Source organism: Miscanthus floridulus, chromosome 13 (assembly GCF_019320115.1).
Source record: "Miscanthus floridulus cultivar M001 chromosome 13, ASM1932011v1, whole genome shotgun sequence".
In the NCBI taxonomy this organism is placed as follows: Eukaryota; Viridiplantae; Streptophyta; class Magnoliopsida; order Poales; family Poaceae; genus Miscanthus; species Miscanthus floridulus.
Window position 1 is genome coordinate 10,722,608 of NC_089592.1, and position 13,896 is coordinate 10,736,503.

General features: G+C 51.1%; 2 protein-coding genes and 1 pseudogene across 2 annotated transcripts; all 3 read right to left on the reverse strand.

Annotated features, from left to right (window-relative positions):
- Positions 1-3,920: 3,920 nt before the first annotated feature.
- Positions 3,921-4,664, reverse strand: LOC136499438 (chaperone protein ClpC4, chloroplastic-like). Its single transcript, XM_066495093.1, has one exon. It carries the CDS (start codon positions 4,662-4,664, stop codon positions 3,921-3,923), a length of 744 nt encoding a protein of 247 aa, XP_066351190.1.
- Positions 4,665-9,037: 4,373 nt separating this feature from the next.
- LOC136499439 (uncharacterized) lies at positions 9,038-12,183 on the reverse strand (annotated as a pseudogene).
- An 836-nt stretch (positions 12,184-13,019) lies between these two features.
- Positions 13,020-13,612, reverse strand: LOC136499440 (uncharacterized). The gene is made up of 3 exons (XM_066495095.1): positions 13,474-13,612; positions 13,305-13,389; positions 13,020-13,229 (listed from the first exon to the last, which is right to left on the reverse strand). Exons 1-3 carry the CDS (start codon positions 13,569-13,571, stop codon positions 13,020-13,022), a joined length of 393 nt encoding a protein of 130 aa, XP_066351192.1. The 5' UTR covers positions 13,572-13,612.
- Between the last annotated feature and the right edge of the window lie 284 nt (positions 13,613-13,896).

Below are 13,896 nucleotides of genomic sequence, written 5' to 3' on the forward strand. Positions count from 1 at the left end.
TAGCGGCGCTCAAAGGACCCTGCTTCTTGACGGATGACAACAAATCCTTCGTATTGATGCCTTTGCCCTACCCGATGGGATCCGCGCCACCGCGCCTTTGCCCCGCCCGGTGGCAGGGGTCAACGTCGCCGCGCCATTGCCTCGCTCAGCGGCAAGGGTCGCCGCAGCTGCACCTTTGCCCCCTCCCCCCCCCCAAACGGAGGACCCCCAGTGCCCTGGAAGGCAAGACGCATGACAAACGGCTTCACCTCCTCGTTGGAGTCGATGAGGTACAATAAATCGCCATGCACCGGGATCCAGCCGCCTCTGCCGCCACTGCCCAAGGGTGAAAACCGGCCTTTGGCATTGCGCGTCTACGCCTTCGCGTTCCAGCCACGGCGGCCGCTGGATATTGCCGCGCACGCGAGGGGAGATGGAGGCGACGATGGGGTTTGAGGGAGAGGAGGAGGACAGGCGGAGTGGGCAGGGTTTGGGGGAGAAGGAGGCGGAGTGAGCGAGGAGAGATTACATATATTAGAACCAGAGGCGGCTCGCTATCCAGCCGCCTCTACATTTGGCTCTATAAAGGCAGCTACAGTTACCAGCTGCCTCTAAAAATGATTGCATTATCAGAGACGGTGGGTGACTCCAACTGCCCTCGCCGAGCTTGTGGCCTTGGGGACATTGTCTATGCTGATGGCCGAATTAAATACACCCAAATAGGGGGAAAAAGAAAGTGAGATCCAGTTAGAACACATACGGATGGAAAGAAAGCAGAAAAGAAGATCAACAGCTACAAAGTTCACCATTCTACATGAAGGACCGAAAACGGCGACCAGAGGGGGGGGGGGGGTTGAATGGGACCGAAAACAGCTACAAGAAAATCTTTGCTCACTTCAACTCAACAATATATCCTATGTTTTATTCTCCGTGGAAAATAGAAGGCCCTTAGAGGTACACAAAGCACTGACTTGTTCTCTGTGCTATTTATCTGACAGAACTAATCTTCCTATGTTTATTATACAAATTTAATTGGATTACTAAAATATGTTCGGACCTTTTGTGCCTTTGGCTGATCAGTCAGCTAAAATAAAGAATTAGAGAAATAAAACACTACAAAATCTAACATTTTTAATAGTCTCCTTTGCTTACATACTGCCAAAGAAAGAAAGTAGGCAAGAGTAGGCTATCACTTCCCTTGTTGCCATTGCAATATATTGTGGACACATACTGGATTGTAGACCATGGAAGAAGGAATGCCATGTTTCACCACACCAATATGATCCAGCAGTCTGGCAATTAAGGAAAAAACTGAGAAGTGGTCCACATTGTTTCCCTTGGGGAAACTCATCACACACCTGCACGACAATGTCAACGGATGTTATTGAGGATTACACAAGAACGCAGGGATAGGAAAAAAACTCCATGGAATCTGGCTTTCTACTGGTAGGACAATGAAAAGGGTGAGGAGCTAACCATTTAAATCTGCCAACAACAAAACCCTCTGAGTAATGCTTCTTCCCATTGAACCTGGTGAAGGTGGGGAGGGTGCAGGCACAAATCCAGTAAAGGACGGGATAATACATGATAACTTTTGAAAGGGATAGAAGTTAACAGGCATAATACATGTAATTAGATCAGATCCGAATACCAATAGCCAATTAGCTTAAGGTAGGGTTTGGGTGCTCGGTTTCGCACAATAGGAAGGGAAGAGAAGGGTTTGGCACACCTGATGGTGCTCCTCGCAGGACGGGAGGTAAATGGAAGTGCGGCAGGAGCGGAGGATTTGGCAGCACAGCAGGATCGACGAAGACACGAGCCGGATCGGGGGAGGGACGTGCGTGCGCCCTGCCGGCTTCCGCTGCCGCGGGTCTTCGTCACCGATGAAGGGCTCGATGAATACATGAGCTGGATTGGGGGAGGGACACGCGCGCGGCCAGCCTGCTTCAGCTGCCGCCCGGCCGGCCTCCATGACCACGACGACGCAGGGGTGGTGGGGATCGAGGTGGCTGCGGGCCGGGGATCGTGGCCGCCGTCGTTGGAGTAGTCGCGAGGGCCGGAGCGGCGGCGGTGGGGGAGGACGGAGGGGAGCGCGGCGGCGCACAGCAAGGGGGAAGGAGCGAGGGGTGCGGGGTGCGGGTTCGACTTTCCTTTCTTTTTGAATTTTGTCGTAAAAGGAAGGGGAAGGAGCGATGGGTGCGAGATCGCAGCAGGCAGAACCATGGAACCACATTGGTTGTTGTACCAAAACGTTGTCTCATCTTTAATCTTTTTAGTTGTGAGCCCTGTGTTGGTCGGTGGTCCGAGCGAGTGGCCCAGAGAATTGGTGCTCCAAAATCCTCTCTGCGTACGTACACAGCCGCAGCCTTGCCGTCCGTCGAGATGCCCGCGCGTCGTTGTTACGCTTCTGCTTGCGAAACGGAATGGTCCCACGTCCCGTACGCGCATCCACTCTGTGGGCTCAGGGGGCAGGGCGGCGCGTCCGAGCTGGCGCCGCTGCGTGGACGCGTGACCAGATCCAACGTGTACCGCATCATCTGCGTACGTGGCAGCTGAGTTGCAAACGCTGGCTCTATCAATGTGCGACCACTCGTGCTTTGATCACGAGGAAGTTGCTTCGTCGTAAAGTTGTTTTAGTTTTTATCTTGAATCAAATTTATTTAGTTTGATCTTCCCAAAAAGTATCTAGTTTTGATTAACTTTGTAGAAGAAATTAAGATATATCAACATCCGCAATATTAAATAAATGTCTATCAAAATATATTCCATGTTAATTTTAGAGTCCTTTCGGAACATGGGATTTTCACAAAAATCCTGAGAAAAATCTACATAAATTAGTTTAATTTCACAAGAAAAAAGAAATTCAAGATTTATGGTTTTTTTCCGAGCTTTTAAATCTCCGGCTATAGCTGCTCTTAGCTGTTGTCCAAAGGAGGTCTTAATTTGTGCAAACATATCTAAATAACAGAGAAAAAATGAGGCAACAAATGTACTATATATACTATATAAAAAAACGAAGCGAAAAGTCCCCACACGATACCTTCCTGGGGTGCATGTTTCTCAACAATATAGGCCAGGGACCAAAAACGGTTGGAAGCGGGAGTCGTCTCACGGATAGGTTTTCAAGCACCCCGTGGCAGTCATGGAAGCGGGAGAATGTTCTAGATCCCGGGTCCATATATACTACTTCCGTTTTCGTTTACTTGTCACCAAAATTTTTACTGTAGCAATTTTGACCACACGTTTTTTCCTGCAAAAGATTTTTAGATACATCTTCTTTATTGAACATACTTCATTAGTGTTATATACATTGAAGTATCTAAGATTTTTTTGGAAGAAAAAACAGATGGTCAAATTTGCTACAGTAAAAAGTTGCTGACAAGTAAACACAAATAGAGGAAGTATAATTTGATTTTCTTCCCTATAAATACATACACAACCAGACTCCCCGCACAGGCAAAGAAAGCTTCGATCAAGACAGATCACGTACCGACGACTCCAGCACCCATCTCTCACTCTGCATCTTCACCGACTCCAGGACCCAGACCGTGCCGTCACAAACAAGGAAAGTTGCGGGACTAGCTGATGGTTCGCTGAATTCGTTGGCAGTGAATTTGGGCCTCAAATACGGGCGGCTGCAACTACATCGCACGGCTGTCCCGTCGTCCGACCACGACGACATTCCCGGCCGCATCAGCGTCGACGGTCACCGCATCCCCAGCCATGATCTGCCCGTCGAGCAACTTGTCGGCGAGGGTGTCCTCCAACAGCCTCACGACGTACGGCCCTCCTCAGCGCCCTCGCACCGTAGCACGGATCGAAACCTTCCCCCACCACGAGGACCACCAACCGCTCCGTCACCCGCAGCTCCATCCCCATCTCCCTGACCCGGGAGGCGACGTCGCTCACCATGACGGCGGCGATCTCCTTGGCGTCGAGCCTCAGCTCGTCAGCGGCCTGAACACGATCGTCTCGTCCAGCCGGTTCAGTAACTCGGGCCGGAAGTAGCGCTTCATCTCCTCTTCCACCACCTCCTTATCGCTGCCGCCGTTGGCGCCGCCGCCGCCGACGATGTTGGACATCATGATGATGAGCGTGTTGGTGAAGTCCACGGTCCTCCCCATACCGTTGGTCAGCCGGCCGTCGTGCAGGACCTGCAGCAAGACGTCCATCACCTCCGGGTGCGCCTTCTCGACCTCGTCCAGGAACACCAGCGTGTGCGGCCGCCGGCGCACGGCCTCCGTCAGCTGCCCGCCCTCGCCGTGCTCGACGTACCCCGGGGGCGCGCCGACCAGCTTCGCCGCTGCGTGCTTCTCCATCAGCTCGCTCATGTCCAGCCGCACCATGGCGTCCTCCGAGCCGTAGTAGTAGGCCGCCAGCTCCGACTTGCTGACGCCCGTCGGGCCGGCGAACACGAAGCTCGCGATCGGCCGGCGCGGGTCGCTGAGCCCGACGCGGGCGCGCCGGATGGCACGGCTTATCGCCGTCACGGCCTCGTGCTGGCCGATGATGCGCCCGTGCAGGGCCTCCTCCATCCTGAGCAGCTTGGTGGTCTCGTCGGTGGAGAGTTCGTGGATGGGCACGCCGGTCCAGAGCGAGACGATGTGGCGGATGTCTTCCTTGGTGACCACTGGCACCGCAGACATGCCAGAACTCACCTCGTCGTTGCCGATCAGGGTTGTCATCTGGAGGATCCAATAAATCCACTTAGGTCTACGTTGCCGCGATATTGTTCTATCGAAGCGGGTGGGCTGCTTTTTATAAGTTCGGCCCGGTTTTTCATTAAAAAGAAAGGTGGGAGGGATCGACCTTTCTAATGCATATTCCGTCGTTACTTTGCTCGGAGCATAAGGAGCTTAACTTTTTTTTGATGCCATAAGGAGCTTAAGTGCTTTACTTTGCTCTGCTTCTCTCCGTGGTAGCGCATACTTTGCTCTGCTTCTCTCCGTCACCTCTCCTCTGTTGTGCCCAGCAGCCATCCTTTGATCTCCACCGCAGCCAAGGCGTGTGAGATGGAGAAGAGTATTGAAAAAACTTGTGTCATCGGTCGGTTGCTGCTTCTCCGGCTGCCTCCGCCGCCGTCGGTTGCTGGCTCGTGCTACGCAGCACGGTTGACGACGCCTTCAGAGGTTAGAGCGCAACCATTTTCTCCTTAACCCTGTGCCTTCTCTGCATGCGATTGCACCTCCCACTGCTCCTTCAACCTCATCATCAGCTAGCTAGCTTAGCTCCTTCATCCACATGCGGTACGTGTACCGCAGTATAGGCGTGCATGCAGAAACTTTGGGTCGACTTTGGGTTGGGACTTTGGGTCGACTTTATTGGGGGCATGTTTAGATGGCGAATTTTTTTGCAAAATGCACTGTAGCACTTTTCGTGGTTATTTGGCAATTAGTGTCCAATCATAGTCTAATTAGGCTTAAAAGATTCGTCTCGTGAATTTCGTCTAAACTGTGTAATTAGTTATATTTTTTATTTATATTTAATGCTTCATGCATGCGTCCAAAGATTCGATGTGACGAGGAATCTTGAAAAATCTTGCAAAATTTTCTGGAACTAAACTGGACCTGGGTTTGCATGAGAGAAGAGAGCTGAAGCTCTTGGCTAGGTTGTCCTTACTTCCTTATAGATGGGAAGGTGTCGAACTGTCGATCCCTACGTGGTCGTTTGAGCGCCGGCGACTTTGGGTTGGGACTCTGTGTGTGCATGGGAGAGAAGAGAGGTGAAGGTGTCGAACTGTCGAACTGTCGATCCTACCTTAGCTTGCTTATATGCATGCATGTATGTATTCAACATTTGGTTGCCCAGTACGTAATATCTATTTTGCTTTGTGCCGTGATGAGTAGCGCAGCGCAGGCATACAACAAAAAGCAGAAATTCACTGTCTTTCTCGTCTACTGATCCATGCGTCGTCTCTCAATGCTCTTGGCCCTTGTTTAGTTCCACCCTAAAATTCGAAAAAAGTGCTACAGTACCTATCACATCGAATGTTTACGGCCCGTGCATGGAGCATTAAATATAGACGAAAAGAAAAACTAATTGCACAGTTTGGTGGGAAATTACAAGACGAACGTTTTGAGCCTAATTAGTCCATGTTTGAACACTAATTGCCAAATAAAAATGAACATGCTACAGTAGCCTCAAAATGCAAATTCCTGGAACTAAACAAGGGCTTGGTCTTGTTTTACAAATAAAAGCTTAATTTTCTTCTCTGACCGGGAATAGTTTGTTCAGGTAAACAGGCCTGCCTTCCGGACAGGACATGTCACAGAGGGCCAGAAGATCATCCATCAAATACAGGCCCAGGAGGGCCGACCTGCTGTACTACTAGGCTGTACGGAGGCGCCACAGGAGCACATCTGGAGTGATTATTATATGGGCCAGCCCATGAAGCAGGAAGTGCCAGGTACTACTACTAATACTCTAATCTTTCCCTCAAAAAAGAAAACCTACTAATACTCTATCTTAGAATACACAATAATGTCCTAGAAATTGTAAGATATAATATATTATGTGATAAACCAAATAACACAGACAGTCCTTTCTAGTTACCATATTTTTAGGTTAATAATAGGAACTAATGATATATGCATGTGGATGTTGTCTTTTTTTTTAAATAAAAAAACTGAGTTGAATGGTTAGTTATTTCTCTCTTATAATTTGGAATAAATTAATTTTAAACATTTAGATAGACAGAGTATAACTTAATTTAAACATGATTCTATATATATCTTATGCGTGCGCGTGTATATAACTATAACTATATAGAGAGCGTGCGCGTGTATATAACTATAACTATATATAGAGAGAGAGAATTAATTGCTGTTTAATTTATTGTGCTGGCTGTCAGGCGGTCCACAGGCTCGAGCACGAGAAGCTCCACGGCAACGGCAAGGGGACGACGACGACGACGACGTTCCCCTACAGCTACAGGGCTGCGCCGCCTTCTGATCTGCTCGAAGCGTGCCGTATCGACGGCGTCTGGAAGCCCCGCGTGGGGGCCTATGTGGGAGATGTCCTGATCGAGATACAGGCGATGAGGGGGGTGCCGGCGATCAACGCTGCAACTCTGGGACAGCGTTTCTTGCCACTCCTCTCGTGGCAGGAGCACAGGTGGGACGACGGCTCTGCCGCCGGCGGACTTTCGCCGGAGCGTGTGGCCGACCTGCTGTACAACAATGGCCCCTGCATCGGGGTACTGTGGGTTATTTCCCCGTGGTACCAACCCATCGACGCCGCCGACGGAGACACGCTGGTGTACACCACCGGCGGGTGCGGCCGGAGCGACGACATCAGGCGTCTGAGCGAGGACCTCTTCGATGGTCATACGGTGGGGTGGCACGCCGTCGTCTGCTTCGGCTACCGATTCCGGGATGGCCACATGCATGTGCTGGTGTTGGACAATCACACACCTACCGGCCCACGGCGTTGGATCCATGTCAAGGAGTTCCACACGCTCTACACCCTGACTAGTCTAGCGCCTCCCTCTGGGCGCGATTGACAGGTCACCAGCAACACGGTCAGTAGATTTATTTCCCTTTTAGTACCAAAAATGTTTTGTAGCGTAGGTTGTGCTTGCTTGTTGGTATTATTACTACAGTGTGGTCTAGCTACCAGCATATATATGTTTGAGATATATATGTGTGCAAATATATATACGTGTGTATGTATGTAGTACAGTTTGGTTATAGTTAGGACTAAGGTTGCACTGCTTGGGATTGGCAGAGTTTGAGTCAGAGTCTGTAACCGGTGCAGCTACTTTTATGTGTGGGAGGTGCGCCGTAATCATGCCCCGAGGATGTAAGCACACAGTGCTGAACCTCGTTAAAAAAACATCGTGCCTCTCATTTGTGTATTTTCTTTTACAGTGTTTGTGTTTTCACGTTCTTGGTAAAGTAGATCCGTTAGTGTCGTCTTAGATTAATCGTGCAGTCATCCACAAAGAATTTAATCGTTTGTTAAAATGTTAAACACATCACAAAAGCTAAGAACACAAATGAGTTAATAATCCCTGGAGCTTAGGCCTTTTCATGGTCTGATTTATCTGGTTCTTTGGTTCAAAAAACCGACCCAGCCGGTAGGCCATGCTGGCCCCACGGTTCGGAACCCACGGGTTACATATAGACGTTTTGGAGTTGGGGAATGGGGACTCGATCTCGATGGATGTCTGTTCGCCGGCGATCCGGCGATGTGCGCCACTTTCCTGTTGCCAGCGGCCGTCAAGTACAGCAGCTGCACAGGGACGACGTCGCGGAGGAGAGGAGCCCGGCATGGCGTCGTCGTCTCTTTGAGCATCTCGAACACAGTCATGGTATAGCACATTGGCAACTGGACTGTACATACTAATAACTAATATCTGTTGTTCATTCTCTGACTTATCGAACACCATCGGCCTGTTCGGTTGGCTGGTTCGTATCGTTGCTGGTTCGTTTATGTGAGAGAGAACTGCTGGCTGATTCAGATGAACAGTACTCATGTGAGGGGGCTGACCAGCCCAGCCAGCCCCAGCGATCAGGCTGCATGACTGCAAGACATCTATACGGGCCATGTCCTTGAAAATTGCACAAACGGTAAATAAAGGCTCCAGTAGACAATTTCTGGTAGCATATATAACACCAATACTTGGTTTCTACATATAGTGAGATAAGAAAAATATCTGCTTATTTCACAGCAGACCAAAATCCTCCGATTACAAACAAAACAAATTAAGCTGGTCTCTAGACGTCAGGGACCAGAATAGGCACTACTTCTTCAATCTTTCAGTCGTAATGGCTGTCCAGAAGAAAGCCTCTCCAACCTTGCCTTGTATCTTGAAGTGTGAATGCTTTCAACCGTCATCATCATTGCACTGAATTTGATCCACAGTTTCTGGACAAAGGTGTAAAGAATTTAGGCAAGGGTGTAACATAATTTCCACCATCGATATGCTGTGCACACTGAATTTGAACTACAGTTCGTCAAAAAAAAATTACAGCACAATGATGTTCCAACAATCAATGGCTTCTGCTCCATACCTAATAAACCCCACCTGGCCATCAGCTCCTTAGCTCCCGATCATCTAGCCTCCCAAGGCAGCAGTGCCCTCCCTCAATTCATGCTGGAGATGCATTGGCAGTGCAGCCGTGCCAACACGTGAAGGCTCATGGCGAGGTTGACCTCTGTTTCTCATTGAAGATTTGTCAATCATCCTCTGAATCAGTAATTTCTTTTTGCTATCTGAATCAGTGAAGTAAACAGCATTTGGTCTTCAGGAAACATATTCGAAATTAACTAAGGCAAGGCATCAGTACTTTCACAATCTCATTACAGAAACTTCTAAAAAGATTCATTCAATTAGCATATGTAGAAAAAATAAGTTTACTTATCTGATCCAGGCCACCTAATATGTATACTTAGCAGCCTGGAACACCACCATAGCCCACAGTTACAGATTTGATCGCAAGCAAGCTATAGAACTGGTTACTGCATGACACGCCAAAACTCTCATATACTACAATTTTATTCTGCATGATTAGAGCACCAACTCCAATTTTAAGCAAATAGTAATATTCATACTATCAAGCGCATTAAAAAATTGTCAGATTGAAAGGCACTATTGGCATATTAATAACCTGAAGGTTAGAAACTTAAAATTACCTGCACGTAACAACCTTAAAGGTATCATCCACATATTATATCGGAGAATTGCCACAGCTGAGTAGTAAATATAGCACATAAACAGATATGAACTAACTTTCATCTGCAAAACTACAGAAAACTCCATCACCTTGCAAAAACAAAAGGAAACTACATATGTGCCAGCTGACACTGCAACCTCCTAGACCATGGAATCAGACATCCAATTACCTCCTAGTATATTGCCCGTGCTAATGCTACGGGCCACATCAAGTCCAAAGCTAATTGTCGAACAACTTACAAAAGGCATGTCAATTAATAATACAAAGCTGCAGATCTTGTTTGTTTGCTTATTTCATTGAAATTCTCATCAAAAAAATTTCAATGTTGCCATCTGGAGGGATAATTGATACTATGTGCAAGTAAAAAGATCTAATAAAATTAAGAAGTTACCTGCTCCCTTTCATTGAGAAACCATCCAAATATTTAGGAAAAAAAAAGTCCATTTTTGGCCCTCTAACTATGGCTGTAGTTAGTTTCTAGCCCTCTAATTCAAAAACCAGGCACACGCAGTCCCTTAACTCTCAAAACCGTTTAAAATTGGCCCTTGCACCTATTCGACCGTGGTTTCGGCCCAGTCAACCCGCCACGACCACGGTTTCGGCCCAGTCCTCATCCCTTTGCGACTGCCGCGCGGTCAACGAGCGAGAGCATAGAGGGAAGGAGAGAGAGAGAGAGAGAGAGAGAGAGAGAGAGAGAGAGAGAGAGAGAGAGAGAGAGAGAGAGTAGGGCGGAACGGAGGGGGCAGAGGGCACTGGGGCGCCGCCGGCGGTCCTGGGGCCTCAGTGGAGCAGGCTCTGGCGTGAGCTGGGCGGCAACGGCGCTCGGCATGGAGGCGGCGGCTCGCAGCAGCCCAAGGCGGCGTCCGTCTCGGCGCGACAGCGGCTTCAGTCGCGGCGGCGCGGCAGACGAGGGCGGCTACGAGCAGGCACGGCGTTCCTACGGCCTCGTCGCGTAGGGCTCCGTGGCCCGTGCGGCTCGGCAAAGCAGAGCGGAGTCGGGTGAGCGGCCTCCTGCGGTGCTCGACTCCGGTGCGATGGCGAGCAGTGGCTAGCCCGTTCTGCGACGGCTGCGGCGAGCGCGGCTACGACGGCTTCTTCGAAGGGCCATGGACCAAGGTGGCCTTCGGGTCCGGCGGTGCTCAGCCGATTCGGGCTGGCGGGAGGTCGGTGGCGGTCTCCGACGAGGCGAGGCAGAGCTCTGCTGCGGGGCTGGACACGGCAGCAGACTGAGGGCGGCGGCGGTAGCTGCCCGAGGTGGAGGCCAAGAGAGGAGGGATGCTCCACTGTTCCTTGCTCACGTACGGGTACACCAAGAGCACCGTGTGCTCCGTTGTGCTCCGCCTCGGTGTCGCGGAACCGGCCACCTCTGCTGCTGCCTTGGCCGCAGGCGGTGTCTCTGCTGCCGTAGCCGCGCAGGTGGAGTGGACCCTGGTCGACATTGTCAGTCGGAAGATCCTACTCGTGGACGGCGTGCGCGGCCTCGGTGTCTCGGTGCTGACCTACGCGCCCTCCAGCGGCACGGGGAGGAGGGCCACGGCTGAACCTCCATGGCGTCGAGGCAGGTCGGCGCGGGGAGACGCGCGAGCCGGGCGTGGAGCGGCCGCGGCTGGACCTCCACGGCGTCGAGCGGCCGCGCATGGGGAGGTAGGCGTCGAGCGGCCGTAGCCGGAGCTCCATGGCGTCGAGCAGCCGTGCGGGGAGGGCGGGCGTCGAGGCCGCGACCGGACCTCCACGGTGTCGAGCGGCCACAGCCGGAGCTCCATGGCGTCCAGTTGTTGAGGCCGCAGGGTTGTCCCTATCTGTTGTTGGTCCGCCTGGTCCGCGTCGCCTTCCTGTACAACGACGATGTGCTTCCAATTCCTGTTCCAGCGGCAGCTCGAACTCAGCACTGCGTGCGGCGTCGGCGTCAGCGCAGTAGGAGCCCGCAGCAGCGGATGAGGAGCTGCTACGCGGGGAGCTCATCGTCGGTAGCCGGGAGGTGAGCGCACGGGATGTGCCCTTGCGGAACTTGAAGCGCGCCATCTCGGGGTTTCCCGGGGCCGCGTGGATGAGGCGGCGGCCGACGTCGCCAAGCGGGACGACGCCCGGCTAGGCGGCGTCCACGGCGGCCTTCATGGCGGCGGACTCGAAGACGAACACGGCGGCCTTGGAGTTCTTGGTGCCCAGGCCCAGGGTGAGCGTGTGCCACACGTGGTGCGACAGGATGGTGAAGTTGGTCGGGATGTAGGCCGTCGGCGGCGGCTAACGCCAGTGCGTCCGTGGTGGCGTTGCCAGCGCCGATGGGGGAGGGGGAGGGGGAGGGCGTGGCACGGAGGAGGTGCAGGAGCTCCAGCGGCGTGGCGCGGAGCACGGTGACCGCCCGCGTGACGAGCTGCGCGCCGAAGCGGAGGCCCTTGACGTCGCATAGCGCGAAGTGCGCGTCCAGCGTCCCCGGCGTGGCCACGGCGGCGCTGCTGGACTTGGACTTCTTGGACGCCGCCCCGCTGGCCCCGTCGTGGCTGCTCTTGGACGAATTGGGCTCCGCCATTGTTGACAGTAGCGGCGGCTGTGCTACCCGTGCTCTATTGCGGAGGAATAGAGGGAGTGGTGGCTCGGAGTCGGAGCTTGAAGGCGTCAAGAAGACAGGGGTAGAGGGAACAGGGCAGCTGGAAGAAGGTGGGGTTGGTCAGAGCAGTTAAGGGAGATGCGAGCGCGCGCGCAACTGCGCAAGGGGGTGGTGGGAGGACGACGACGAGGCGCTGGACAGGAGCTCGTCGAGGCGGTCACCGATGGCGTCGATTTCAACCTCAGCCTCGGCTGCGGCTGAAAGCACCGAGACGATTGAAGCTCGCGATGTGGACCTAGCTCGTCAGACATGGAGACTGGGCCGAAACCGCGGTCGTGGCGGGTTGACTGGGCCGAAACCGCGGTCGTGGCGGGTTGACTGGGCCGAATGGGCGCGAGGGCCAATTTTAAACGGTTTTGAGAGTTAAGGGACTGCGCGTGTCTGATTTTCGAGTTAGAGAGCTAAAAACAAACTGCAGCCATAGTTAGAGGGCCAAAAATAGACTTTTTCCTAGTGTCGACACTTGTATCTTATTTTTCCTGCAAAGTAGAAAAGTAGAAGATGCTCTCTGCCCCTTGCCCATAAAAGCAGGCCAGTGCTATTGTAAAGAATAAGCCATTACATTTCAATTCCAACAAGCGGCCAAGGCCAAACTGCCCTCTGGCTTTCCCAGATCTGATATAGATCTGAGATCCATCTCGTGGTTCCTGGCCAACAACTAGCGCTTTGACTCTCAAGCAGTTTCTTCAGCTTCTGGTCCAAGATAGTCACAACCCTCTCCTTGAAGCTATCAGCAGTTTCGTTATCCGACTTCAACCTCACCTTTGCCTCAGAAACCAGCAAGTCCATCCTTTCTTCTTTGCTTCAGCTTTTTGTTCAACATCAGGATCTTCCATGGGACAGAATGTTTCGTCCAGTAACCCAACATTCTGTGTATACCTCTCATATGCTTCATTTTCAGCATCGATATCTCCTTGCATATGTTCCTTTAGCTTCATAAACCTCCACTTGTTTATACCCACAACATCCTAGAACAAAACAAAAGTCACAAAAGAAACAAAAAGCGGCTCAAAACAAACAGAGCGCGCGAAAGAGCCGATAACCTTTTTGGTAAGCGACTTCTTTGTTTGGAGAGACTTCAGAAAATGCTGGGGAAGCTTTTGCAAGGCAGCCAGCCTTGATGCTGAACTGTGAAAAAACAACAATCAAGCATTAAAACAATGCAATGGTTTGCAAGAGATTAATTGTCAACTGATATTTTATGAATTTTACCTGGTTGCGGGTAAATTGGTAGATGGCTGTTCTGTTGCAGGAGCAGTAGCAGGAGATGGCTTATCCGGCAATGTGTTGGTCTGCTTCAGAACTATCATGATAAGTAAAGCGAGGCAGCATCAGTGGTGTTCAGAGTAGAGTAAAAAATAAACAACATTACGGCATAGCGCAGAGCAGCAGACATGATAATAAACAATGTAAAAGAAAGTTTAAAATAAGAAAAATGGAATTGACATGCAGATTGCGATAGAAATATCATAAATAAAACATCAATGTTCGTAAGAAATGGTTCTAAACGCTGCTTGGCTAGACTGAAGTTTGGAGCTACAAAAACTTCCCAAACCTTCACTTTTTCCTTCACTAGCCTCTTCCCCCATTTCTTCATAAATCATGAAGGGAATAGCTCCATTGACGGTCAATGCA